Raw genomic sequence first — 27,500 nt, forward strand, 5'->3', positions numbered from 1 at the left:
TGTGGAATATACCAATATTAAAGTAATTTTATGTATGGGGTTTAAATTCCCTTTAAAGTGATGGTAAATCCTAGCGTTTTTTTAAACGCTCGGATTAACCATCACTAATAATAACCTGTAGTTTAAGTGATCATTTATTAAAAAAAGGGTGCTAAACTCATCCTGTCTGTGCCCAGACAGCTTGCTAAATTCAGAGCCTCTGGCCGCCCCAGTACAGTGCTCTTCTCTGAATGAGGTGACGTCTCACCTCTAAACCAATAGTCGTATGTGTCATCTGACAGTGTTCTGAATGCTAGCTCGGCTATTGGTTTATAGGTGGAAATGTCCCCTCATTGGTAAACAGTGCTGTGCCATGGGCGGCCGGAAATTTTGAATTTTGTGAGCTGTGGCGGCACAGACAGGGCGAGTATAGCACCCCTTCCTTTTTTTTTACAGTTTATTTTTTTGTTGGTAAATCCTAATTTTTTTACCATCACTTAACTTTGCTATATTCCACACAGTCCTTTTTATCTGCCTCTAATTGCCCTCAGTAGAATAGATAAGGGGATTTTATAGGTTTCAAGATGTTGGTGCTGATTGCTTTATAAAAACTCAGGGGAATTGAAAAGCCCACAGTTTTCAGAGTTAAATTACAGGAGAAGAGGGCAACATAATAACCATAAAATATTTTCATTACTACACATCATAAGGTTTTAAAATGCAATCTCAAAGTATTTAAAGGGCCACTAAACCCAAAATCTTTCTTTCGTGATTCAGATAGAGAATAGAAATTTAAACACCATTACAATTTACTTCCATTATTTATTTTGCTTCATTTTTAAAATATCCTTAGTTGAAGAAAAAGCAATGCACACGGTGAGCCAATCACACGAGGTTTCTATGTGCAGCAACCAATCAGCAGCTAGTGAGCATATCTAGATATGCTTTTCATCAAAGAATATCAAGAGAATAAAACAAATTAGATAATATAAGTAAATTAGAAAGATGTTTAAAATTGCATTCTCTTTCTAAATCATAAAAGAAAAAAATGTGGGTGGCATGTCCCTTTAATGTGCCTTCTTAATGGGACCTAAAACCCGTATTTCTTTCATGTAATTGGCAAGAGTCCATGAGCTAGTGATGTATTGGATATACTGTACATTCCTACCAGGAGGGGGCAAAGTTTCCCAAACCTCAAAATGCCTATAAATACACCCCTCACCACACCCACAATTCAGTTTTACAATATTTGCCTCCTATGGAGGTGGTGAAGTAAGTTTCTGCTTGTTTTTTATGATTTCTTCTATGATAAGCGCTTCTAAGCTTTCTGAAGCCCAGTTCCTCTCAGAGTACAGTGTTTGTCAGAGGGATGTGAAGGGAGTATCACCTATTGATTTTATGGTTTCCCTCTCGGGAAATCTTTTCAAGGGTTCTCTGTTATCGGTGATAGGGATTAATCTCCTACCTCCCTTTTCAGATCGACGATATACTCTTATATACCATTACCTCTATTGATAACCGTTTCAGTACTGGTTTGGCTATCTGCTATATGTGGATGGGTGTCTTTCGGTAAGTATGTTTTTTATTACTTAAGACACTCTCAGCTATGGTTTGGCGCTTTATGTATTAATATAAAGTTTTAAATATATGTATTTTACTTATATTTGCCATGAGTCAGGTCTATCTGTATTTCCCTTTGCAGTCTAAACAGTTTCAGTATAGGAATCATGTTTGGGAAGTTTATTTAAAAAAATTTCTTACCTTGGGTTCAGTCTTTTTCTAATTTGACTTTCATTTTTTCACGGGCAAATCTAGGCACTCGAGGGCGCAAAATGCTGTTTTTTATTGCGTCATTCTTGGCGCAAATTTTTTTGCCGCAAAGTTGCTCCTTTGATGGTGCAAATTTTGTAATTTCCTGCGTCTTTGTTGACGCAAGTTGTTTTGGCGTGAAATCGCGTTTGTTATGACGTGAGTTGTGTCATTTCCCGGTGTTAGTTTTGCGTCGAAAATGTTTAACTTCTTTTTGCGTAATGCGTCATTATTGGCGCCAAACTTTTGTTATTTTACCCCTCTATTGCTCGCTGTTTTCATGAACTTTGAAAGCTATTATGCCTGCTTTTATTTTTCTCTACTGAAACTGTTACATTGTGGAAATTGAATGTTTTGCCTAATGTTATTTTTATTTTTCTGTTACATTTTGCGAGATGTCTCATTCTGATCCTGACTCTGATGTTACTGTAGAAACTGATGCCTTGGAACACAATTCTACATAGCTAAGTGTGTTCTTTTCATTTTTTAAGCTGTTGTTATTTCTTCATCTGAATTATGTGGCATTTATCATGTTTTATGCTAGCAATGTTTCTATATGTACAATAACATTTACTGTTTTTTACATATTCAGTATGTACTTGATTTCATCTGCAAACATCACATGTTATTGCTTATATCATAATAGGTTATAACTGACATTATACCTTTTAAGTAAACTTACAAGGTCTTTTCAAAATTGTTAAGATTTAATTAATTTTGTTCTGACCGACAGCATATTTAAGTTTATTCTACTGATGAAGGTTTCTTTGGCTCAAAGGATCCTGTATCAGACAGTTTGTTAAAAATTCTCCGTATTTTTCATTTGAGCATGTTTTGTTCTTTAAGGAAATTTTTTCTATTTATAGCTTTTAGGAGTCTAGTCCTCCTATTAACTATGTTAATAATCCTTTTCAAATCTGGATTTAAACATTTTTGCTTTTCAGTTTTTTTTCCTATTCAATATACTATCTGTATTATATTCTAGAGAATGGTTATTCTGATTCCCTCTTGGGACTGTACTACTATTTCTATGGAAATTGGTACTTGTTTTCAGGATTCTTTAGAATTTGAATATAACCTTAGTAGAGCATATTCACGTACTGTTTATATTTTTAGCTCAGCTTTATCTGTGGCTGACATAACTGTTCTCTCAACCTTTGTTGAACAGTTAGCATAAGCAGGTTCATATTCTTAAGTATATAACTCTGTTTATTTACTTTAGATGTATTCATTTAATTATGTTTACTATATTTATTATTATGATTTCAAATATATTTTATTATCTCTCTCTTGTTAGGATAATAATTAATTTGATTTCTATTATCTCCACTATTTCTGGAGGTTTAGAGTTTTTTTCTGCCCTACTTTTAGTCCGGTAATGTAGATCAGTTGGTGAATATCCTGACTACAAAGGCTTGTTCTAGATCCAAGGGTCATAGATTCATTTCCCGGCAGGGTTAATACAGCTCTTTAGCCTTTGAGGTCAATTTATTGTGTACCATTTATTTGGGTAATAATAACTGTTTTTATCAGCTGCTAATTTGGTTAACTCCGAGTGTAAGCACTGAAGAAGCGTTTCTTTTTGTATCCTGGGAGAAAAACGCTTTATAATTACTAGTTATTAGACTGCATGAAGGTGCGGTTCTCAAACCATTCCTTCTGGTGGGGGGCAGATTAAATTGTTTTTGGATGAACTTAGTCCAAATTCTATATTATTCTTTGGGTTTGAATAGATTTTTAGAATGAGACCTCCTATGGGAAGAATCTTTCTTTCTCAGTACACTCTGAATTTTTTTCAGGAGTGATTATACCAGTTATTTGTGCAGGAACAGGATTTGGGTTTTTATTCAATTCTATTCTTTGTCCCTAAGAAGAAAGGTTTATTCAGTCCATTCTTGGATCTGAAGACTTTTATATTGTTTTGTTAGAGTCTCAACTTTTAAGTTTGCGATTATAAGGACTATTATGCCTTTTTGTTAAGGTCATTTCATGCCCACTACATTTTTCAGGATGTTTATCCTCATATTTTATTTCATTCAGACCATTTGTGGATTCTGAGTTGTTCTTTTAAGCTTTACCTATTTGTCGCTTTTCCATTTGGTTTAGTGACAGCTTTATGAATCTTTTCAAAGGTTCTTGGTGCCCTTCTTTCTGTCTTCAGACAGTAGGGTATTGTGGTGCTTCATTATTTGGATGATATCTTGGTATTTAGCTTAAACCTTTCTTTTATTAAAGCCAGACAGATAGCTCAGCATGCTAATGCACTGTGGCTGAGCTCTGTAGCAACCTGAGGATTGCAGGTTCGATTCCCGGCGAGGTCCATTCAGCGTTTCATCCTTCCGAGGTCGATTAAATGAGCAGCGTCTTGAGTCCCTTACGGGTAATTAGACGAGCAGTATTCAAATATATGGACTTTTTGTGGTATCCCTCATGAATCAACAAACTTTTGTTTCTTCAAGACATGGTTAGAGGATTTAATTTACCTAAGAGTTTCTTGATTCCTCAGACAAGGGTCACTTCTTTTTGGGTTTCTAGATGTATTTTGTGTTCATGTCTTTGTCTTTATCAGACAAAAGTCAATTGTAAGTGGCGTTAGCTTGTCAAACTTACAGTCTAGAACATTTCTTTCAGTGGCTATGAGCATGGAAGTTTTAGGTCTCATAACTTGCTCGTTTTTCATCTGAGATCTCTTTTTGCTTTGCATACTGAATCAATGATACAGGGATTTTAGATATCACAGTTGATATTTTTAAATCCTAACACTCTACTCTCTCTGTTTTGGTGATTAGTCTATCATTTTATTCAGGGGGCCTCCTTTTGTTCGTCCTTCCTGGACTGTATTCTTATTGGATGCAAGTCTTACAGGTTGGGGAGCTGTCTGAGGGTCTTTTGACAGCACAAGTGGTTTGGAAACTTCAAGAGGTGAGGTTTCCAATCAATATTTTAGAACTCCATGCTATTTTTTCAGAGCTCTTTCAGGCTTGGCCTCTTTTAGGAGAGAACATTTTCATTTTTTTTATTTCAGACGGACAATATCACAACTATGGCATATGTCATTCAACAATAGGGACTCATAGTTCCTTAGCAATTAAGAAGTATCTTGAATTCGTTCTTAGATGGAATTCATCTCCTGTCTATTTTCTATGATTTTAGACATTTGGGAGGTGTATTATCTCAATTTCCCAGGTACCTTTTCAGGTTCAGGGATCTTCAGGTGGAGATGGTGGATGCATTAGCAGTGTCTTGGTTTTGCAACCTGACTACATTTTTCTGCCTCCTGTTTTTTTCTTCCAAAGGTGATTTCCAAAATCATATTGGAACAGTGTCATGTGATTCTGATAGCATCAGCATGGCCTCACAGATTTGGTATGTGGATCTTGTTCGGATGTCCAGTTGCCATCCTTGGCTGCTTTCTCTTTGGCCAGCCCTTGCTTTAGGGGATATTTTTCCATCGGGATCTCAAATTACTAATTTGGGGGTATGGAAATTGATTAGTGTTTAGTCATAGAGGATTCTCTGACTCAGTTTTTATCGCTATGTTGCAGGCTTATAAGTCTGTTTCAAGGAACATGTATTATCAGGTTTGGAAAAACCTATATTTTATAGTAGTGTTCTCATAAATTCTCTTGGCATTCTTTTAGAATTCCTAGGATTTTACAGTTTTTCAGGATGGTTTGTATAAGTTTGTGTGCAGAATTTTGAAGGGACAAATCTGTGTTCTTTCTGTTTTATTTTCTAGAAAGCTTGTTTATATCTTCCTGATATTCACTGTTTTGTTCAGGCTTTGGATGGTATCAAGCCTGTTCATTTATTAATTTCTCCTTTTTGGAGTCTAAAAGATTTTGCAGGCTCTTTTTTCTTTTGAGCCTATATTTTCTTTGAAGATTATCTACTTTCTTGGAAAGTATTGTTTCTTTTGACTATCTCTTCTGCTACAAGAGTTTCTGATTTATCTGCTCTCTCTTGTGTGTCTCCTTATCTGATTTTTTTCATCTAGATAAGTTGTTTTGTGGACTTCTTTTTTTCCTAAGGTTGTGAATTTGAACAGCATTAGTAGAGAAATTGTTATTCCTTCTTTGTGTCCTAATCCTAAATAATTCTTTGAGAGTTCTTTACATCCTTTGGATGTGGTAAGAGCTTTATAATTCTATATCGAGGTTACTAGGATTTCAGATGACTTCTAGTCTATTTGCTTTTTTTCTGGTTCCAGAAAAGGTTAGGAAGCCTCTGCCGTTTCTTTGGCTTTTGTTTTTCAAAGCTTATTTAGAGGCAGGGCAGGCTCCACCTCAGAGTTTTACAGCTCAGCTGTTTCAGTTTGATTCTACTACTTTTGATTAAATTTTTTTGAGAAAAACTTAATTATTGTGTGGATTTAATTTCTCAGTGGAAATGGCTGTTGTTATTGTATCCCTCCCTCTCTAGTGACTCTTCTGTGGTCTTCCACATCTTGGGTATTTCTATCCCATACATCACTAGCTCATGGACTCTTGCCAATTACATGAAAGAAAACATAATTTATGTAAGAACTTACCTGATAAATTAATTTCTTTCATATTGGCAAGAGTCCATGAGGCCCACCCTTTTTATGGTGGTTATGATTTTTGTATAAAAGCACAATTATTTTTCCAGTTCCTCTTTTTGTTTGCTTTTTTACTCCTCATATTATCACCCCACTACTTGGCTATTCGTTAAACTGAATTGTGGGTGTGGTGAGGGGTGTATTTATAGGCATTTTGAGGTTTGGGAAACTTTGCCCCCTCCTGGTAGGAATGTATATCCCATATGAAATAAATGAATTTATCAGGTAAGTTCTTACATACATTTTTTTTTTTTTCTTTTATGATTCAGATAGAACATACAATTATAAACAAATTTTCAGTTTACTTCTCGTATCAGATTTTCTTTTCCTTGTTATCCTTTAAAGTCTTTTTTCTTGTTCAGTTGATCATTCAGATTTGTCAGAAAGCGATTGGTAGAGCCAGTGTAGTTCTGTAGCCATTGGTGTTGCTTGTATTTGTGTCTCACATGAGCCCTGATTCTTATTCCAGCATTTTGCGAAGGTCCCTTGATAAAATAGCTGAGATCAAGGCCCTGCTGGAGGAGCGACGCATTGGTGAGTATTGATAATCTCTTGTCCTGTTGTGTTGAGGACATTAAAGCTTTTTGCTTTTACTAGAATCATGTTCTTGTTCCAGTGCTGATATGTACTGTGTATGCCACATAGAGAATCCATCAATATGCTGCATGTGTCAGGGCTGACAGATCGGAAGAATTGTTCTACTCAAAACTAATATTTAGTTATGTGCATTTGGCTTTTGATTATAATAATCTTTCTTTACAGCTGCCAAGATTGCTGGGCTTTATCATGACTCTGAGCCCCCTAGAAAGACCATGAGACGGGGAGTACTGATGACTCTCTTGCAGCAGTCGGCTATGACCCTGCCCTTGTGGATAGGAAAACCTGGGGAAAAGTGAGTGGAAAATAAAATATGTTTAATTTTTCTTTGCAGATTGAAAATGTTGTCATTTCCGCTTTCCTGCAATATCTAAATAGCCCTATGGTTTGTTTAAACCACTTCATTATCTGTATATTGAGATGTGTAAAGTTGCATAGCAACAAAATGTTCTGTATCTGAGCGCACTTGCCTTCCTCAGTTCTGATCGGAGCTTGGTATAAGTATGATTTTCATTGTTTCTTTATAACTAGACCACCCCCTCTCTGTGGCGCAATCCCGGCATCCAGTGACTATGTCGCCAAACCAGGAGATAAAGTTGCTGCACGTGTTAAAGCTGTTGATGGTGACGAGCAGTGGATACTGGCTGAAGTAGTAAGCTACAGCCATGCAGCAAACAAGTATGTTCCCTTGGCTTTTCAGAAACATTACCAGAGTGTTGTGGTCTGTAGTACTAAGTGTAATTATTTTATCTTTTTTTTTTTTCTCAGGTACGAAGTGGATGATATTGATGAAGAAGGCAAAGAGTAAGTGTATAAATGTTTGTTACTAGCAGGTCTGTCTAATCCACATTAGCTGACTTCAGTCAGTGCAAGACTTTATGTCCTTTTTAGATGACTGGTTTTGGGTAGTGATCAGTGTTAACTTCCTATGTTTGGATGTAGTAGATATTAACTTAAAATTGTTTAGTGGTCGTTATGTGACCGATACATCTCTCCCTGTCTCCCAGGCGTCACACCCTTAGTCGTCGTAGGATCATTCCTTTGCCTCAATGGAAAGCCAATCCTGAAACTGACCCCGAGGCCCTCTTTCAAAAAGACCAACTGGTCCTCGCTCTGTATCCTCAGACGACCTGCTTCTACCGCGCTCTGATCCACACACCGCCACAACGGGTGAGGAGGATAGTTCACAAACATTGTTGTACCTGACTACATTTTAGATGCTGCTCTTAGGTCAGTTTAACATTGTGTAGGTGCTGATAGAAAATTATGCCAAGAATATGTTTGAATCGTCATTTTGTGACCACCAAATGTATTTTATGTTTCATTGTTAAATTCTGCAAATAACTTTCAAAAATCACTAAATAGTATTAACCTTAAAGGGACATAAGAGTAAAATGAAAAATGTATGGTAAAAGCAGTGCAATAATATAACACATGGTAAAAATCCACTCCAGAGCAGCAGCAATTTGCTGCTGGGAGGTAGCTGAATACATCTGATAAGCCAATGACAAGAGACATATGTGTGTAGCCACCAACGCCAGCTAACGGTAGTGCATGTCTGCAGCGGAGGCTACCTGTGTATGCTTTTCAATAAAGAATAGTAAGAGAACAAAGTAAATTTGATAATATAATTTGAAATGAAAAGTTTCTTACTTTTTTTTTCTGTCCCTTTTTTTTTTCAAGTTAAAACTCACCCCAGTCTTCTATTTTTTTTTTTTTTAAATTTAATTTTGAAATAAGGGTTCAATACAAAACCAATGCAGGTCCCATGAGTTGTTTAATCAATAATCTGTTTGAGATACCCTGTACTTTTTCTCATGTGACTTCTCCCCTCTGCCAGCCTCAGGATGATTACTCTGTGCTGTTTGAGGACACATCTTATGCGGACGGTTATTCTCCCCCTTTAAATGTGGCCCAGAGATATGTGGTCGCCTGCAAGGAACCCAAGAAGAAATGAAAGGTGCCATGAACAGGAAAATATCAAAGCCAGAAACTGTCATGAACCTGCTTTGCACCTCGTGTGGTTATTAACCTTCCAGACAAACCTAGTCTGCTGCTGCTGCTGCTGCTGCATAGGGTTAATAGTAATTTAACCCCCTGGCTGCCAGTGCACAATGTGTCATCACCCGTCTCAGGCAGCCGGCACGTTAGATATGTTGCTAATTTGCAGGTGTTTGTGTTGGATCTGAATTACCATACCGTAAACGGCTGCTGGAATCGCCTTTATTTGCCAGATTTGGACAGAATGGTAAAATGGTGGACATAACTTTGTGTAACATCCCCTTGAGGGGTTTTGTTAAATATTTTTTTTTATCTCGTATTAAGTTTACGTCGTGTTTACACCCACCCTAAACAAACAAGTGCTGGGACATTCATTGTACTTCACTGGACTGACACTTGGAACTGGAGTTATTAAAATCTTTATTTTACACTTTTCTCTTGTAGCTTATTTTGCATGTGTCAGATTCATGAACTGATCTGCAGTGTTTATTGATCAATGGCTCCTGCAGAGAGACAAGCTCACGTATGAAAAAGTATGTTTATTCAGCACAGCATTGCCCATTTATTTAAAGGTGCAGCAACAAAATGCATTTTCTTTTTAATATAGTGTAAATGTTTTCATTTATCAGGACTGGTTAAGACAGTGCGGGGGTTAGTATGTAATGTGCAGGGAGTATGTATATACACACTACGCTAGCCCTGCACTAGTAAGAAATAAAGCTTTTTACTAATCCACCCCATTAACCCATAATAACCACTCTACCCCTTGTGAATTGTGGAGACGTCTCTATCTACCAATAGAGCTGTGATTGAGCCAACGAGCTATTTGTTCCTAGAGATCATTTGTGCACAAACATGTTAACCTGAAAATGGACATTTTAAAGGAACATTAAACCCAGGGCTCGACCTATCTAGATGCCAAGGAGTCACTGGCTCCTACATTTTTGGGTTATTCTACATATATCTATATACAAATAACACTAAATTTTACACAGATTTGTTTGCCACTGCATTAAACCCTAAATACAATTTCTAAGCGCAGTATTGAGGTTATTCCCCACCTCCCTCTAATCATGGGTGCCGTCATGATAAACTCTATCTTTTCACTATATTCCAGTGCTGACGTGTTTGCACATGTGCAGATACCTGGAATGTGACTTGGGTTTCATAGTGGCAGCATTTATGTTCCTTTTAGTTAGTTTCTATAATTATTATTCATGAGACATTTATCACAGGATTGTAGGATTTCTCCATAGAAACATAAACATTTATACTTCAATGCAGAGCAAGGACATCCTCCTTTTAAAAAGCCACCTGAGTGCTATCTTTGCTATAGCCAGTTAGGGATCGACAGGGGTCAGATTTAAATGACAGGAAATGTAAGTAAATTAATTCAAGTGTATTGCAAAGATGTTTCACTCCGCAGAACTAAACCTTTCTGTGAACTGTAAAGTCAACATTAAACTTTCATGATTCCGATAGAGCATCTGATTTAAAACAACTTGCCAATTTACTTCTGTGATCAAATTTGCTTTGTTCTTATGGTATCCTTTGTGGAAGAGTAAAGCTAGGTATGCTGATAGCATAAGGGTGTGCACGTGTCTTTAGCAGTCTATGGCAGTAGTGTTTACAGCATTGTTTATAGTAATGTTATACATAGATACAAACACTGCTGCTAGATGGCTAGACACATGCACGCTCCTGAGCTCAACTATCGTTACTCTTTAACAAAGGATACCAAGAGAACTGATAAATCGATAACAGAAGTAAACTGGAAAGTTGTTTAAAATTAGGGACACTAAAACCATTTTTCTTTCTTTCATGATTCAGATAGAACATTGAATTGTAAGCAACTTTCTAATTTACTCAGATTATCAATTTTCCTTCGGTCTCTTGCTATCTTTATTTGAAAAAGCAGGAATGTTAGGTTAGGAGCCGGTTCATTTTTTATTCAGCACCTGGGTAGAGTTTGCTACATATAGCCACCAATCTGCAGGCGCTACCCAGGTGCTGAACCAACAATAGGAAGGCTCTTAAGCTTACATTCCTATAAAGATACCAAGAGAATGAAGAAAAATTGATAATTGGAGTAAATTAGAAAGTTGCTTAAAATTGCTGCTCTCTGAAACATGAAAGAAAAAAGTGTGTTTACTGTCCCTTTAATTTTTACTTTACTGTCCATTTAAAATGGACGTTCAATTCAACATTAAACTTTCATGAGTCAGCGCATATAATTCTATAAGTTCGCTTCAATCAGCCAAAGGTTACAAATAAAGGGGATGTATATTACATATATGTAGTAAGACCATTACTTGTAATATTTGTGTTTATAAGGGCCTGGAAAACACAGAAAAGCGTCATTCTCATAGGAAATCTAATGCTTTTTTCCCCATGATAAAAGGTTAAAATAAGTGTTTATATTTATGCACAGCTCATTACTCACTGGCTGATATAGGCCATTCTCACGCTGCTATTGGCGTACAGGGACACCCCAACACACAAGCACTTTTTTCTCTCTCTCTAATTCAGAACTTGATGTATTTCTATTTTATTCTGGATCTCAGAGCACAGCTAAACACTGTCTCCTGATTGTGACCGATACAGACATAGGTCTGATGCGTGCTGCAGTCTCACTCCGTGACAGTGTTGTGGATCACAATCTCAAGCGAGGGTCTGAAAAGTGACTTCCCAACCAGATTATCAGGACAGGCTCAGCCAGTGATTGAATGTTAGTAGCTTATTTACATTTAGACATTTGAGTACACAGAAACCTTTAAGTCTTAGAAGAACAAATGCCTCTATTGGCTGGAGGTGCCATATAACCCAGTGCTTCTGTATCTGTCACATCAAAAACTGAAGGAATATTGTTTATGCTGTTGGCGCCCCCTTGTGTTTTGGTTATAAAGATCCCTTATGTTTGAAAGCTCCTATGAAGAGCAGCGTCTGTATATTTTTCTTTTATGGGACTCTGTGTGGACCGGCCCAGTCATTTTTAGAGGCAATTTTCTCACAATGAGGTATTTGAGATTGTAAGGAGCATGACTCAATATTTGTGCGCTCTGGTGAATATTAAATAGATCTACTGTACATTTATTTAGTTACAACGTATCTTTAGTGCTAACTTTGTCTGCTTCAGTGTGGCTAAGAACTCAAATTTGTTGGCTTTAAAGGGACAGTCTGCACCAGATTTATTATTGTTTTAAAAGATAGAATCCCTTTATTACCCATTCCCCAGGTTTGCATAACCAACACTGTTATATAAATACACTTTGATTACCTTGTATCTAAGCCTCTGCAGACTGCTCCTTATCTCAGTTATATTAATATACTTTTTACCTCTGTGATTACCTTGTATCTAACCCTCTGCAGACTGCTCCTTATCTCAGTTATATTAATATACTTTTTACCTCTGTGATTACCTTGTATTTAACCCTCTGCAGACTGAAACCTTATCTCAGTTATATTAATATACTTTTTACCTCTGTGATTACCTTGTATCTAAGCCTCTGCAAACTGCTCCTTATCTCAGTTATAGTAATATACTTTTTACCTCTGTGATTACCTTGTATCTAACCCTCTGCAGACTGAAACCTTATCTCAGTTATATTAATATACTTTTTACCTCTGTGATTACCTTGTATCTAAGCCTCTGCAAACTGCCCCTTATCTCAGTTATATTAATATACTTTTTACCTCTGTGATTACCTTGTATCCAACCCTCTGCAGACTGAAACCTTATCTCAGTTATATTAATATACTTTTTACCTCTGTGATTACCTTGTATCTAAGCCTCTGCAAACTGCCCCTTATCTCAGTTATATTAATATACTTTTTATCTCTGTGATTACCTTGTATCTAAGCCTCTGCAGACTGTCTCTTTTTTTTTTTGTTCTTTTGACAGTATTGCATTTTAGCCAATCAGTGCTGACTCCTAGGTAACTCCACGTGCATGAGCACAATGGTATATATGGCACACATTAACTAATGCCCTCTAGCTGTGAAAAACTATTAAAATGCATTCAGATAAGAGGCAGCCTTTAAGGGCTTAGAAATTAGCACAATAGCCTACCTAGGTTTAGCGTTCAACAAAGAATACCAAGAGAACAAAGCAAATTTGATAATAAAGATAGATTGGAAAGTTGTTTAAAATTACATTTGCTATCTGAATCATGAAAGTTTATTTTTGACTAGACTGTCCCTTTTAAAGAGTCCTTATCTGAAAAAATGTAATAACCCTCTTTAAAGGGAAATAAAACCCCAAAACAACAATTTACTTTTGTTATTTTTTTATTCTTTGTTGCAAAGCAGGAAGGTAAATGCAGGTCTTTGCACGTGTCAGCAGCACTATAGGGCAGTACTTTTTCCTGTCATGTAGTGCTCCAGACGTGTGCATGCTGCATATCTAGATATCTCTTCAACAAAGAATAACATAAGAACAATGCAAATTTGATAATAGAAGTAGGGCTGCAACAATTAATTGGTAAGTTTGATCATAAAAATAGTTGTCGACAAATCTCATTATCAATGAGGTGGTCTGTGATTAGCTGGTCAGTTGCACAGCACCAGATGCTTTAATCTGATGAACTACTGCAACTACGATGTGCAAAAAAAAAAAAAAAAAAATGTAATCTTTTTTTTCTATCCGATTAATCGGACAATAATCACCTGATTAATCGGATAGAAAAAAAAATAAAAAATGTTGCACAACACCTTGTGCAGGAGTTCATTGGATTGAAGCAGCTGGTGCTGTGCAATTAACCAATTAATTGCTGACCACCTAATTGATAATGAGATTCTTTGACAACTATGTTTATGATCAATCTTACCGATTAGTTGTTGCAGCCCTAAATAGAAGTAAATTGGAAACTTTTTTTAAAATCTCTGTCTTGAATCATTCAATTTTTAGGGGATTTTATGTCCCTTTAAATGTAAAATAACTAATCAACTCCTGAAAATATCAGTGTTGCTCCCTATGGAAGCACTGAAGGTGGTTGTGTATATGTAAAAACACTCACACACAGAAAAATAAATAGAAATGGCGCCAACACCCCCTTTCAAAAATGTTGGTAATTGTATTGGATTAACCCTATCTGCAATCACCTATAATAAAATATAATAGCTAAAACAATGTCACAAACAATTACAGGGTATAAATTTAAAAACCCGGTTTAAATATAAAATGAAAATAATTTGTTACCACAATCCAGTTTTAAAATCCATAAACCACTAGAGTCCACTGCTGCTTGTTTACCAAATCGATCCTTCACACCAAATGTAGTAGGGCAAGAACTTTCACTCTGAAAGAAAAAAGTGCAAGAAGAGACTCAAGTGCAATAAGACACATAGACGCTGCTGCGCTTAAAAGTTTGCACTTACAATGTTTAATAAAAAAATTATGCAGTTAAAAACAAAGCTTTTCTCATCCAAGACAGGCAACCAGAATACTCGGCTACTCCGATCTGCTTTCCCAGCCCGATTTCCTTTCACAGTGTACACTCCCTTCTAATGTCCGCCGGAAATTTCAGCATAGGGGAGACGCTTGTTCCTAGGGCTACGGTAGCCCTGATTGTCCAAAAAAACGAGCGTTCTGCTCCTACAACTATGGCTCCTCTAGATGACCAAAAGATTGTCCTGTAATACCTCTACGCGTTTCATCTGCTACCGTGCAAACTTTCTCAAGAGGACTGAGAGTATAAAAATAATCATTATTAATTAATACCACATATACAATTTAAATTTGTATATGTGGTGTATTAATTAATTATTATTTTTAAAGAATATATCCACTTATTATTCTATATGTATATTAATTAATTTATGTAAATAGTAATTTTCTTTTTTGTTTGTTTGTCAAATTATTATACTTTTATAATTTATCAGCTTACAAAACAATGTATTTCCAGCAAATGTTCATTTAGAGAAGGGTTTTTAGGACCCAGAGAGCATTATGTATCTTCGCTATATACAGGGGGTTATAACCAATGGAAGCATATGTGAGGGTTCTTATTAGGACGGACACCGGATCCACTTATCATAATACTCTCAGTCCTCTTAAGAAAGTTTGCACGGTAGCAGATGAAATGCGTAGAGGTATTACAGGACAATCTTTTGGTCATCTAGAGGAGCTGTAGTTCTAGGAGCAGAACGCTCGTTTTTTTGGACAATCAGGGCTACCGTAGCCCTAGGAACAAGCGTCTCCCCTATGCTGAAATTTCCGGCGGACATTAGAAGGGAGTGTACACTGTGAAAGGAAATCAGGCTGGGAAAGCAGATCGGAGTAGCTGAGTATTCTGGTTCCCTGTCTTGGATGAGAAAAGCTTTGTTTTTAACTGCATAATTTTTTATTAAACATTGTAAGTGCAAACTTTTAAGTGCAGCAGCGTCTATGTGTCTTATTGCACTTGTCTCTTCTTGCGCTTTTTTCTTTCAGAGTGAAAGTGTGTGTGTGTGTGTGTGTGTATATATATATATATATATATATATATAGTGTCTGTGTGTATATGTATGTGTATATATATATATATATATATATATATATATATATATAGTGTGTGTATGTGTATATATATATAAGAACATTTATGCTTACCTGATAAATGTATTTCTTTTTTGACACGATGAGTCCACAGATCATCTCAATTACTAATGGGATATTCACCTCTTGGTCAGCAGGAGAGGCAAAGAGCACCACAGCAGAGCTGTTAAATAGCTCCTCCCTTCCCTCCCACTCCAGTCATTAGACCAAAGTTAGGAAGAGAAAGGAAAAGCCAAGTTGCAGAGGTGTCTGAAGTTTACAATAACCCATAACCTGTCTAAAAGAACAGGGCGAGCCGTGGACTCATCTTGTCAATAAATAAATAAATTGATCAGGTAGGCATACATTTTCTTTTTTTAAGACACAATGAGTCCACGGATCATCTCAATTACTAATGGGATTCAATACCAAAGCTAGAGTACACAGATGATACGGGAGGGACAAGACAGGAACCTAAACGGAAGGCACCACTGCTTGAAGAACCTTTCTCCCAAAAACCGCCTCAGCCGGGGCAAAAGTGTCAAATTTGTAAAACTTTGAAAAAGTGTGAAGAGAGGACCAAGTTGCAGCTTTGCAAATCTGTTCCACGGAAGCTTCATTTTTGAATGCCCATGAGGAAGCAACAGCCCTCGTGGAATGAGCTGTAACTCTCTCAGGAGGCTGCTGTCCAGCCGTCTCATATGCAAAATGTATGATACTCTTCAGCCAAAAAGAAAGAGAAGTAGCCATAGCTTTCTGTCCCTTGCGTTTTCCTGAGAAAACTACAAATAAAGAAGAAGACTGATGAAAGTCCTTAGTCGCCTGCAGGTAAAACTTTAAAGCACGGACCACGTCCAAATTGTGCAAAAGTCTTTCCTTCTTAGAAGAAGGATTAGGACACAAGGAAGGAACAACAATCTCCTGATTAATGTTCCAATCAGAAACAACCTTAGGAAGAAACCCTAATTTTGTACGTAAAACTACCTTATCTGCATGAAAAATAAGATCAGGAGACTCATACTGTAATGCTGAGAGTTCCGACACTCTGCGAGCAGAAGAAATAGCCACCAGAAATAAATCCTTCCAAGATAACTTAATATCTAGAGAATGCATGGGCTCAAACGGAGCCCCTTGAAGAACATTGAGAACTAAATTAAGACTCCATGGAGGAGTAACTGGTCTAAACATAGGCCTAATTCTGACCAAGGCCTGACAAAAAGACTGGACATCTGGGACATACCCCAGACTTTTGTGCAACAAAATAGACAAAGCTGAAATTTGAACCTTTAAGGAACTCGTTGATAAACCCTTCTCCAATCCTTCCTGGAGAAAAGATAAAATTATAGGAATCCTAAATCTACTCCATGAGTAGCCCTTGAATTCACACCAGTAAAAATATTTACGCCAAATCTTATGGTAAATTCTTCTAGTTACAGGTTTACGAGCCTGAATCATGGTCTCTATGACCGAACCAGAAAACCCTGAATCAGAAGGTCCTTTCGCAACGGAAGTCTCCAAGGAGGTAGAAACGTCATCTCCACCAGATCTGCATACCAAATCCGGTTGACCCCACTTGAGGATCAGACTGGAGAACACTTCCGGATGGAGTTCCCACTCCCCCGGATGAAAGGTCTGTCTGCTCAGAAAATCCGCCTCCCAGTTGTCCACCCCTGGGATGTGGATTGCCGACAGACAACAAGAATGGGCCTCCGCCCACTGAATTATTTTGGCAACCTCTGTCATCGCCAACAAACTCCTTGTTCCTCCCTGATGATTGATGTAGGCCACTGACGTTATGTTGTCCGACTGGAACCTGATAAACTGTGCCGAAGCTAACTGGGGCCAGGCCAGGAGAGCATTGTAGATCACTCTCAGTTCCAGAATGTTTATGGGCAAAAAGGACTCTGTCTGAGACCATATTCCTTGAGCCTTTAGGGAGCCCTAGACTGCTCCCCACCCTAGAAGGCTGGCATCTGTTGTTACAGTCACCCAGGATGGTCTACGAAAGCATGTTCCCTGGGAGAGATGATCAAGAGACAACTACCAATTAAGATAATCCCTTGTCTCCTGTTCCAATAGAAGCCGAGGGGACAAGTCTGAATAATCTCCATTCCATTGTTTCAGCATGTTCAACTGCAGAGCCCTGAGATGAAAGCAAGCAAACGGGACAATGTCCATTGCCGCCACCATCAGTCCGATTAACTCCATGCACTGAGCCACTGAAGGGCTAGAAAAGTATCTATAATCTTTGATTTCCTGACTTATGTCAGAAAAATCCTCATAGACAAAGAGTCTATTATGGTTCCTAGGAAAATCACTCTTGTGTGTGGGACTAAAAAACTCTTTTCTAAATTCACCTTCCAGCCATGGGATCTTAGGAAGGACAACACCAAGTCTGTGTGAGATTTTGCTAGCTGAAAGGATGGCGCCTGAACTAGAATGTCATCCAGATAAGGCGCCACTGCAATGCCCCTTGAATGAAGCACCGTCAGCAGAGATCCCAGAACCTTTGTGAAGATTCTGGGGACTGTGGCAAGACCGAAAGGAAGAGCCACAAACTGGTAATGTTTGTCTAGAAAAGCAAACCTTAAGAACTTGTGATGATCCCTGTGAATGGGAACATGTAGATATGCGTCCTTTAAGTCCACTGTTGTCATGAATTGACCCTCTTGGATCAATGGAAGAATGGAACGAATAGTTTCCATCTTGAAGGACGGTACCCTGAGAAACTTGTTTAGACTCTTGAGGTCTAGAATTGGTCTGAAAGTTCCCTCTTTTTGGGAACCACAAAAAGATTGGAATAAAATCCCAGTGCCTGTTCTTGAATTGGGACGGGAACAATCACGCCCAGAGCTGAGAGGTCTTCTACACAATGTAAGAACGCCTCTCTCTTTGTCTGGTCTGCAAATAATCTTGAAATTAGAAACCTGCCTCTGGGAGGACAAACTTTTAACTCCAGTTTGTTTTCCTGAGACACTATTTCTATAGCCCAGGGATCCTGGGCGTCTTGAACCCAGGCTTGAACAAAGAAGGAAAGTCTGCCCCCTACCAGATCCAGATCGGGGGCCTGACCTTCATGCTCTCTTGGAATCACTGACCGGCTTTTTGGAGTGCTTTCCTTTGTGCCAAGACTGGGTGGGTCTCCAAGTAGGTTTAGCCTGTTCCTGCTTAAAGGAAGAAGAGGAAGAGATTCCTTTGAAATTTCGAAAGGAACGAAAATTGCTCTTGAGGGAGAAGATGACCCTTACCTCCCGTGATATCCAAAATAATCTCCTTCAGCTCTGGACCAAACAAGACCTTCCCCTTGTAAGGAATAGCTAGGAGCTTTGACTTAGATGAAACGTCCGCAGACCAAGGCTTTAGCCATAAGGCCCTGCGGGCTAGGATAGAGAAACTGGAAATTTAGCTCCCAATTTAATAACTTGAAGGGAAGCATCCAAAATAAAGGCATTAGCTAGCTTAAGAGCTTTTATCCTGTCTTGGATCTCATCAAAAGAAGTTTCTGTCCTGAGGGCCTCAGACAGTGCGTCAAACCAATATGCTGCCGCACTCGTGACAGTGGCTATGCACACAGCCGGTTGCCACTGCAGACCCTGGTGCACATAAATCTTCTTGAGTAACCCCTCCAACTTCTTATCCATTGGATCCTTAAAGGCACAACTATTCTCTATGGGAATAGTAGTTCTCTTAGCCAAGGTGGAAACAGCTCCTTTTACATTAGGAACAGTTTGCCAAGCCTCTCTAGCTGAATCCGCTATTGGAAACATCTTTTTGAAAATAGGAGAGGGAGAGAAAGGAATGCCCAGTCTCTCCCACTCCTTAGCAATGATTTCAGAGGCTCTCTTGGGGACTGGAAAGACATCCGTAAAGGAAGGAACCTCAAAATATCTGTCTAGTTTACTAGACTTCGGAGGGACAACCACCACCGTGGAATCACTATCATCAAGGGTAATTAAAACCTCCCTAAGTAAAAGACGAAGGTGTTCTAATTTGAACCTGAAAGATACCACCTCCGAGTCTGTCAAACACAAGATATCCTTTGAATCTGAAACTTCTCCTTCAGATGCTAGTGCATTAACCTCTTCTTCAGGTCGTTGAGAAGAGACCTCCGAAACAGCCACAACTGCATCAGAAACCTCGCTGACTGCAGGAATAGTTTTCCTCTTGCGTTTGCCCTGCAACATTGGAAAGGCAGACAAAGCATCAGAAATAGTAGAAGATATGAGAGAGGCTATGTCATGTAAAGAAATCCCAGAAGGGACTACAGCTGAAGCGCAGGGCACTGCTGGTGGGGGCGGTAATTTTTGGGATGCTTGGGGAGAAAGCTGCGGCATAAGTTGACCCTCATCAGAAGACTCTTGGACAACATCTGCCTGAAAGGAGATTGGCTCTGAAAAAATCTTATCCCTAAAACTCACAGTCCTTTCAATACATGTAGGGATTGGTGGTTCCACATTGGCATCAAGACACAAAGCGCATGTAACATATTGCACACCCTCTTGGTCCATATTTGATCACAATTTTTCATATAATCAACAGAAAAATTAAAAACTATTAGCAAATAAGAACTATAAAAAAAAAAACCTTTACTGCCCCTTTAAATACAAACTGTTTTCCTTTTTTACTGCAAACTGTCAGATTTTTCTTTTAAGTAAAAAAGACAGTTAATTGTACTCCCAAACGAACCTCAGCAGCTTGCTGAGGTGCTCCTACCGTGCTAGCAAGACACCGGATCTCCCAGATGAGCCGTTCTGTCACACCTCGATGTCAGCAAACTTTCTCAGACTGGGTTTAACGTATCTGTACTAGAAGTGTATGAAAACTATTACATGCAGCTCTAGAACAGATCCACAACTTCCCCAGACAAATGTCGCACTAAATCTCTAACAAAAACAGTGCTCTACTAAGTGGCACGCAAATGCAGGAAGTACCGCCCATCGTGGGCGTAGCCGATGTCTATTACTCTCTACCACCGGGACAAATATAGTGAAACCACCGGAGCCCTCCTTAACTTGAGAATTAAGCAGCTTAACTCCAGCCCCAGTGCCTGCTATATACTACTGCCCACGTACTTTCCACCTGAAAGCCCAAAATGTCCCAAACATAAGAGGTATCTGTCATATAACCCCTTATGCTCCTGAGTGCTAACAAATATATTGAGACTCCTTATGCCCCAGAAAGGTAGTACTTACCTTAAACACTGCTATAAGTGAAGGTAAACCCAAGCTTGTATAAAACAAGTGAATTTATTAAAAACAAATTTTAAAAACATATAAACAAGCAATGGTTTGTAATGCAACGCGTTTCTCAGCCCCAGCATGGGCTGTTTCATCATGCTGGGGCTGAGAAACGCGTTGCATTACAAACCATTGCTTGTTTATATGTTTTTAAAATTTGTTTTTAATAAATTCACTTGTTTTATACAAGCTTGGGTTTACCTTCACTTATAGCAGCTTTTACTGCTTTAACTGACTTTCCACCTATTGCCAAGGATAGCAGAATCCCTCTGCTTTAACAAATCTACATCTGGAGAGGGTTAGCTGGTACACCCCAAGTTACTAGCTTGCACCTACTAGTAAAATAGTGTACTTGGATCAAATGTGAGTACCAACTTGGCTCTATATATTATAACCTAATTTGCATATTGATACGTACATGAGGCGCCCCTCTTGTCTTCTGTCTTTTATTCAGCTCTGGATTTATCTGTGAGGAGGAGAGCAGCTTTGTTTTGTGCATTTAAGAGTTTGTCGGTACACCTTGAGTTACCAGCCTGCATCTATGAGTACATATGTGTACTTTGGTCTAATGTGAGTACCCATTTGGCTTCTTCCTATATCTTTTGTTTTGGTATACTGATATACACATGAGGCGCCCCTCTTGTTTTTTATCATACCTTAAACACTGCCTGGCAGCAAGGCAGCTCCCAGGCTTGAGAGGTCCTCTCCCTCACATTGGCCTGAGGATGATAACATGCTGAGTTAGTGAGTACCCCAGACTGAAGGATATAGGGCAGCACAAATATGGGAGGCGCAGTGAGAATTATGTCCCACAAGTTCCCATTGCTCTAAAACCACCAAAGCTCTCCTGTAGAGACTGATATGGACTACAACTACTCCACAGGACAAAGCAGCACACTCTGGCACTACTTTAAAAATAAAGAAGAATCTATACTAACACCTCACTTTACCTCTTCCTATCACTAACATAGGCAAAGAGAATGACTGGAGTGGGAGGGAAGGGAGGAGCTATTTAACAGCTCTGTTGTGGTGCTCTTTGCCTCCTCCTGCTGACCAGGAGGTGAATATCCCATTAGTAATTGAGATGATCCGTGGACTCATCGTGTCTTAAAAAAAGAAATATATATATAATCAGTTAAACACATTGGTTTATAAAGTATTTAGCATCGTTGGGAGGTGGTTATATGTCAGATCACACATTTTGTTCAGAAAGATCATTTTTAAATTATTACATCTCAAATGGTAAACCGAGATTAAAGTACAAGAATCTTTAAGATGCTAAAGTTTAGTTCCTTAATTAAAAAACAAACAGACAATGTAAGAAATACACGTAAAACTACACACTATGACGAGGCCCACTTGCTCACTGTGCCTAGAGGGATATAGCTGCCCATATAGGCCGAAACGTACGTCGGGTTAGCAGCAGAAATCCTTTGTTCAGATCAGAATTGCTTGGACCATCCGTTCCCAGTTGAGCTCCTCTCTTTTGTGTTTTTAAAAATACACACTAGGTTAAAAGTCGCACCACAGGGCTGGAAAAGCAGAAGAGTTTAATTAATTTATTTTAATTCAGATAAAACGTGACTGGGTGACCCACAGAGGTACAGTAAAAACGGCCCTTCCTTCCCTATAGAGTTTTATAACAATTCATGTTGGGATCTGGTTTTCTAGTGAAGTCTGTGGTGGTCACTGGTTGCTTCTTCATCTCAGAATAGTTTAAACATGGCGACTCCACTGGATAATCACAACCAGATTAATTAAAACTTCCACAATTGCTAAAATGTCTTTTCCTGTTTGGTCTTCAGAACTCAACCGTGTGGCTGTTCCGGTACCAGCTCCTTAACCTGTATTGTTGCTTCTCCATAATGGACGTTAGGTCTAGAATTCAATATACATCAGCTCTGTAGTTCATCTACCCAATGAGCCTGCAGGGGAACAGAGGTAAGAAATTGTTTTTTAAAAATAAAGATAAAATAGGTTTTCTATATTATTTTACAAAAACGTTTAACAAACAATAAAAAGGTTCTTCACATGTTTTTTATTATGAGAAAGTTAAGCATAAAAAAACCCAGCTCGTCTTATATGCCTAATGGGCAGCAGTGAGTCTGGAAGCGCCTATAAGTTGTCTGGTTAAGAGGGAATTAAAGGATGGTGAGTAACAAGTCTAAGACCAGATACCTAATGTCTGCTGCATGTGAATAGGCAGCTGGGAACAGGACCCCCCCCGATAAGTATATACATTTACTGAAAGGCAACACATACACAAGATCAGCGATTCTTCCATTACTTGTGAGAAACACCTTCACCCACTGTCATTTTACAGATATTTTTGGTTTATCAAATGTTCTTGCAAATGTTTGGTGCAACTTATATACAGGTACATCATATATGTTAAAATTTGATAAAGTACATTTTCTGTGTTCTAATACTGTGCCATACTACTCATTTTTTAATTTGCTTATAACACCAAATACAATCATTTTTACAAATCCATTTGTGTGAAGGTTATACCAGCTGCCAAATCAATTCATGACATTTAGAATAAATGTTGAATAATTATCTTTATATATATTTATCTTAAAGGACAAGACAATGCAATAGCACTTAGTCTGAACTCATGTGCAATGTTAAATTTGGCCAGAGGAGTGCTGGGGTGGACAGGGGCGAATATGTATGCCCCTATCCGCCCTTGATTGATAAATCGAGCCCTAAATGTTATAAAGTATATTAATATAACAATGTTGGTTGTGTAAAGCTGGTGAATGGGTTGTAATGGCTTTATCTTTTTAAACTATTTTGGTGTGGGCTGTCCCTTTAAGCTACACATTTCTGACATTCAGGGGTTGTTTACTAGCAAATCCCACTCTATATGTTCATAATGAAGATCAATGTGGAGGAGGACAAGTAATCAGGAGAAGTTTAGACTGTAAGCTCTCTTGGGAACAGGACCCTGTAATCCTTCTGTGCCAGTCTGCCTTGCCACCCCCTGTATAGCGCTGTAGAATCTGTTAGGGCATTACTTATAATTATAATAATAAATGTGACAATGACCTGAGAGCTGGAGATTTCTTCCAAGTCACCATAGCAGCCCTTCTTGTAACGGATGAGATCTCCCCACAGCACCGAGTGCCCACAGCTGGTACAACAGAGAGGAATAAATTATATTACACAAAGAGTTTAAACTAGCCTGATAGGGTAAATATTCTGTTACAGGCGCACTAATTGCATAAAAATGTCAAACCCAAAAAACACCATAATGGCCAGAAGTCATATAGTGCAATTTGCTAAATAATGTTGAGTAGGGTTAAACGTATCACATTTTGTCTGGGGTGAGAACTGAACAATGACAGATTACTAGACAACTTGATTTGCCATCTTGAAACTCTGAGCGGCCGCAGCTTGTAGAGATCTGCAGCAATTTCAGGGAGTTAAAATAGGGAAATTTGAACGGGGCCAACCCACCAATCATAAACGCAACTTAATTGGCGTGTCAGCTAGTGGGTGTGGAATCCAATGATTAGTAAAAATGACTGTGCTCTTAAATAATTCCATAATATATAGCTTAAGGGGCATTAAGCACTGTGATACTGTTACTTTAGACGCTTGTAAGATAATAAAAAGCGTTTAAATCTAGGAAAACCTAAGCTATAACACTGCTGTATCTATTACTTTATAGATACTAAAACTATACACTTTATCTTCAATATCTAGAAAATGAATATAATTTTGAAAATACATTTGTACATTATTCTCAGGCTTGTCTATGCTTGAATACATAGTTATATCTAGCAATTATTTAGTGTTTAATGTCCCTTTAAGAAAGATCTGGGGACCGGGGGTAAAATGTAGGTTACTTCCGTTTTTACCTGCATATTAACTACTGCTGCAGTAGATCTGTGTATTAAATGCTCCTTTACTAGGATCTACATAATAAATTACCCTGCCCTAGATCTTCATATGAACTGCCTCACATCTGTGTACTAACTGCCCCTGCCCTTAGTCTGCATATTAATTGCTCCTTATACTTGTGTATTAACCCTGCCCTATATCTGCATATTAAAGTGCCACTTGAAAACTAACTACAAAAAAAAAAAAATGGTGTGAGTGCCGTATGGCTAGACTGCTGATTGGAGAACAGTTCAAACTGTTAGCTTACAAAAAAAGTGGGCGGCCGGAGCGTGGGATATTTGAATTTCAGTGCTACATTAAAATGTAAGTTAAAGCGAATCTTTATTACAACTGATGAATTCAACTCTCTCTCTAAAATATTGCTAACATTCCAGATCTGTTTATACAAAGGGAAAGTTTACCATCACTTTAACTGCCTCTTATATGTGTGTACTAACTGCCCCATCTCTTTATATGAACTACCCCTTATTTCTGTGTACTAACTGCCCCATCTCTTCATATAAACTACCCCTTATTTCTGTGTACTAACTGCCCCATCTCTTCATATAAACTACCCCTTATTTCTGTGTACTAACTGCCCCATCTCTTCATATAAACTACCCCTTATTTCTGTGTACTAACTGCCCCATCTCTTCATATAAACTACCCCTTATTTATGTGTACTAACTGCCCCATCTCTTCATATAAACTACCCCTTATTTATGTGTACTAACTGCCCCATCTCTTCATATAAACTACCCCTTATTTATGTGTACTAACTGCCCCATCTCTTCATATAAACTACCCCTTATTTATGTGTACTAACTGCCCCATCTCTTCATATAAACTACCCCTTATTTCTGTGTACTAACTGCCCCATCTCTTCATATAAACTACCCCTTATTTCTGTGTACTAACTGCCCCATCTCTTCATATAAACTACCCCTTATTTCTGTGTACTAACTGCCCCATCTCTTCATATAAACTACCCCTTATTTATGTGTACTAACTGCCCCATCTCTTCATATAAACTACCCCTTATTTCTGTGTACTAACTGCCCCATCTCTTCATATAAACTACCCCTTATTTCTGTGTACTAACTACCCCTGCCCTAGTTTTGCATATTAACTGCTTCTTATTTCTGTGTATTAGCTGCCCCTGCCCTAGGTCTGCATATTAACTGCCCCTGCACTGTATTTTAACTGCCCCTTATATCTGTGTAATAACTGCCCCTTCCCTAGGTCTGCATATTAGCTACCCCATGTAAAGCCTTACTCATTGATGAAAGCGACCCCTAAACAACATGACTTCATTGTGAAGCAAAAGTAATTTAATACCCAATTCAGGGCACGGTACCTAGTTTATGCACAGTGTATAAAGCTGCCCTGGTCTATAGTTTGCTAGCAGGAAGGATGAACCATTCACATGATTGTCTGTGGACACAGTACCATGAAGACTCACTGCTCTAAGGGTGGAAGAGTCAGACCAGAAGGAGAACACATAGAATTATATCTCAGGCCGGTAATGCAGTCACAAGTGTCAGTCTCCATTTTACCATGTTGGTGTGATCTCTGTTGTGCAATGTAAAGGAGAGTTGGTGTCTTGCATCCTAGTAACGGTGTGCATAACTGAGGAGTGCAGAGGGTGAGAGGTACTTACCTGGGACACTGGCCCTCTACTGGGATAAGCTGATCTGGCTCATTTTGGAGGAAGACTTTTGCCAAACACAGAATGTGACACGTCAGGGTGCAGCCAGGGTGGAAGCAGTGAAGAGCGTCATCCTCACTCTACACAAAATGATTACAAGTTCATTGTTATCCAATGTTCCATAACTTTACCACTCTTGCATAATACCCCTCAACCATATTCATCACCTAGCATCACACGATGCCCCTATTGTATGCTGTGTTAATGCTTTTTCATGATGCCCCCAACAAATACACAGTGTTACCCGAGTTATACAATAACCCTCACTGATAACGTGCCACTGGTATTACAGCAATCCCCACAGTTACACTGTCACCAGCGTCACATTGCTGCATCAGTGAAGGCGCGTATCACTGTCATTAAAGGGACACTGAACCCAAATTTTTTCTTTTGTGATTGAGATAGAGCATTCAATTTTAGGCAACTTTCTAATTTACTCCTACATTTTTCTTCGTTCTCTTGCTATCTTTATTTGAAAAAGAAGGCATCTAAGCTAAGGAGCCAGACAATTTTTGGTTCAGACTCTAGACAGCAATTGTTTATTGGTGGGTGAATTTCTCCACCAATCAGCAAGAACAACCCAGGTTGTTCACCAAAAAATGGGCTGGCATCTAAACTTACATTCTTGCTTTTCAAATAAAGATACCAAGAGAATGAAGAAAATTTGATAATAGGAGTAAATTGGAAAGTTGCTTAAATGTTCATGCTCTATCTGAATCACAAAAGAAAAATTTGGGTTCAATGTCCCTTTAAACAATCTTCCAGGGATATACTTTGTCATCATTAAAAGGGACACTGAACTCAAAATGTTTCTTTTGTGATTCAGATAGAGCATGCAATTTTTAAGCAACTTTCTAATTTACTCCTATTATCAATTTTTCTTCGTTCTCTTGCTATCTTTATTTGAAAAATAAGGCATCTAAGCTATGTTTTGGTTCAGACCCTGGACAGCACTTGTTTATTGGTCGGTTAAATTAATCCACCAATCAGCAAGAATAACCCAGGTTTTTCACCAAAATGGGCCGGCATCTAAACTTACATTCTTGATTTTTAAATAAAGATACCAAGAGAATGAAGAAAATTTGATAATAAGAGTAAATTAGAAAGTTGCTTAAAATTGAATGCTCTATCTGAATCACGAAAGAAAAAATTTGGTTCAGTTCCCTTTAAGCCTTACCTCCTAACTAC

At 38.3% G+C, this 27,500-nt stretch overlaps 2 protein-coding genes across 6 annotated transcripts in view; one reads left to right on the top strand and one right to left on the bottom strand.

Moving 5' to 3' along the window:
* The window catches only part of SGF29 (SAGA complex associated factor 29), a 35,241-nt gene extending 25,843 nt beyond the window's left edge, over window positions 1-9,398 (top strand). For all 5 annotated transcript variants that reach the window (XM_053695022.1, XM_053695023.1, XM_053695024.1 and 2 more), the window contains exons 5-10: window positions 6,837-6,901; window positions 7,130-7,259; window positions 7,496-7,642; window positions 7,733-7,768; window positions 7,972-8,134; window positions 8,805-9,398. In XM_053695022.1, coding sequence (XP_053550997.1) covers window positions 6,837-6,901; window positions 7,130-7,259; window positions 7,496-7,642; window positions 7,733-7,768; window positions 7,972-8,134; window positions 8,805-8,921 — 658 coding nt within the window. In that variant the 3' untranslated portion in view covers window positions 8,922-9,398. The remainder of the gene's footprint in view (window positions 1-6,836; window positions 6,902-7,129; window positions 7,260-7,495; window positions 7,643-7,732; window positions 7,769-7,971; window positions 8,135-8,804) is intronic.
* Window positions 9,399-22,249: 12,851 nt separating this feature from the next.
* The window catches only part of SLX1A (SLX1 homolog A, structure-specific endonuclease subunit), a 39,224-nt gene continuing 33,973 nt past the window's right edge, over window positions 22,250-27,500 (bottom strand). The window contains exons 6-8 of the mRNA XM_053694673.1: window positions 26,265-26,392; window positions 23,768-23,852; window positions 22,250-22,641 (exon numbers count right to left, since the gene is read on the bottom strand). Coding sequence (XP_053550648.1) covers window positions 22,612-22,641; window positions 23,768-23,852; window positions 26,265-26,392 — 243 coding nt within the window. The 3' untranslated portion in view covers window positions 22,250-22,611. The remainder of the gene's footprint in view (window positions 22,642-23,767; window positions 23,853-26,264; window positions 26,393-27,500) is intronic.

The sequence above is a fragment of the Bombina bombina genome, chromosome 11 (assembly GCF_027579735.1).
Source record: "Bombina bombina isolate aBomBom1 chromosome 11, aBomBom1.pri, whole genome shotgun sequence".
Lineage (NCBI taxonomy): Eukaryota > Metazoa > Chordata > Amphibia > Anura > Bombinatoridae > Bombina > Bombina bombina.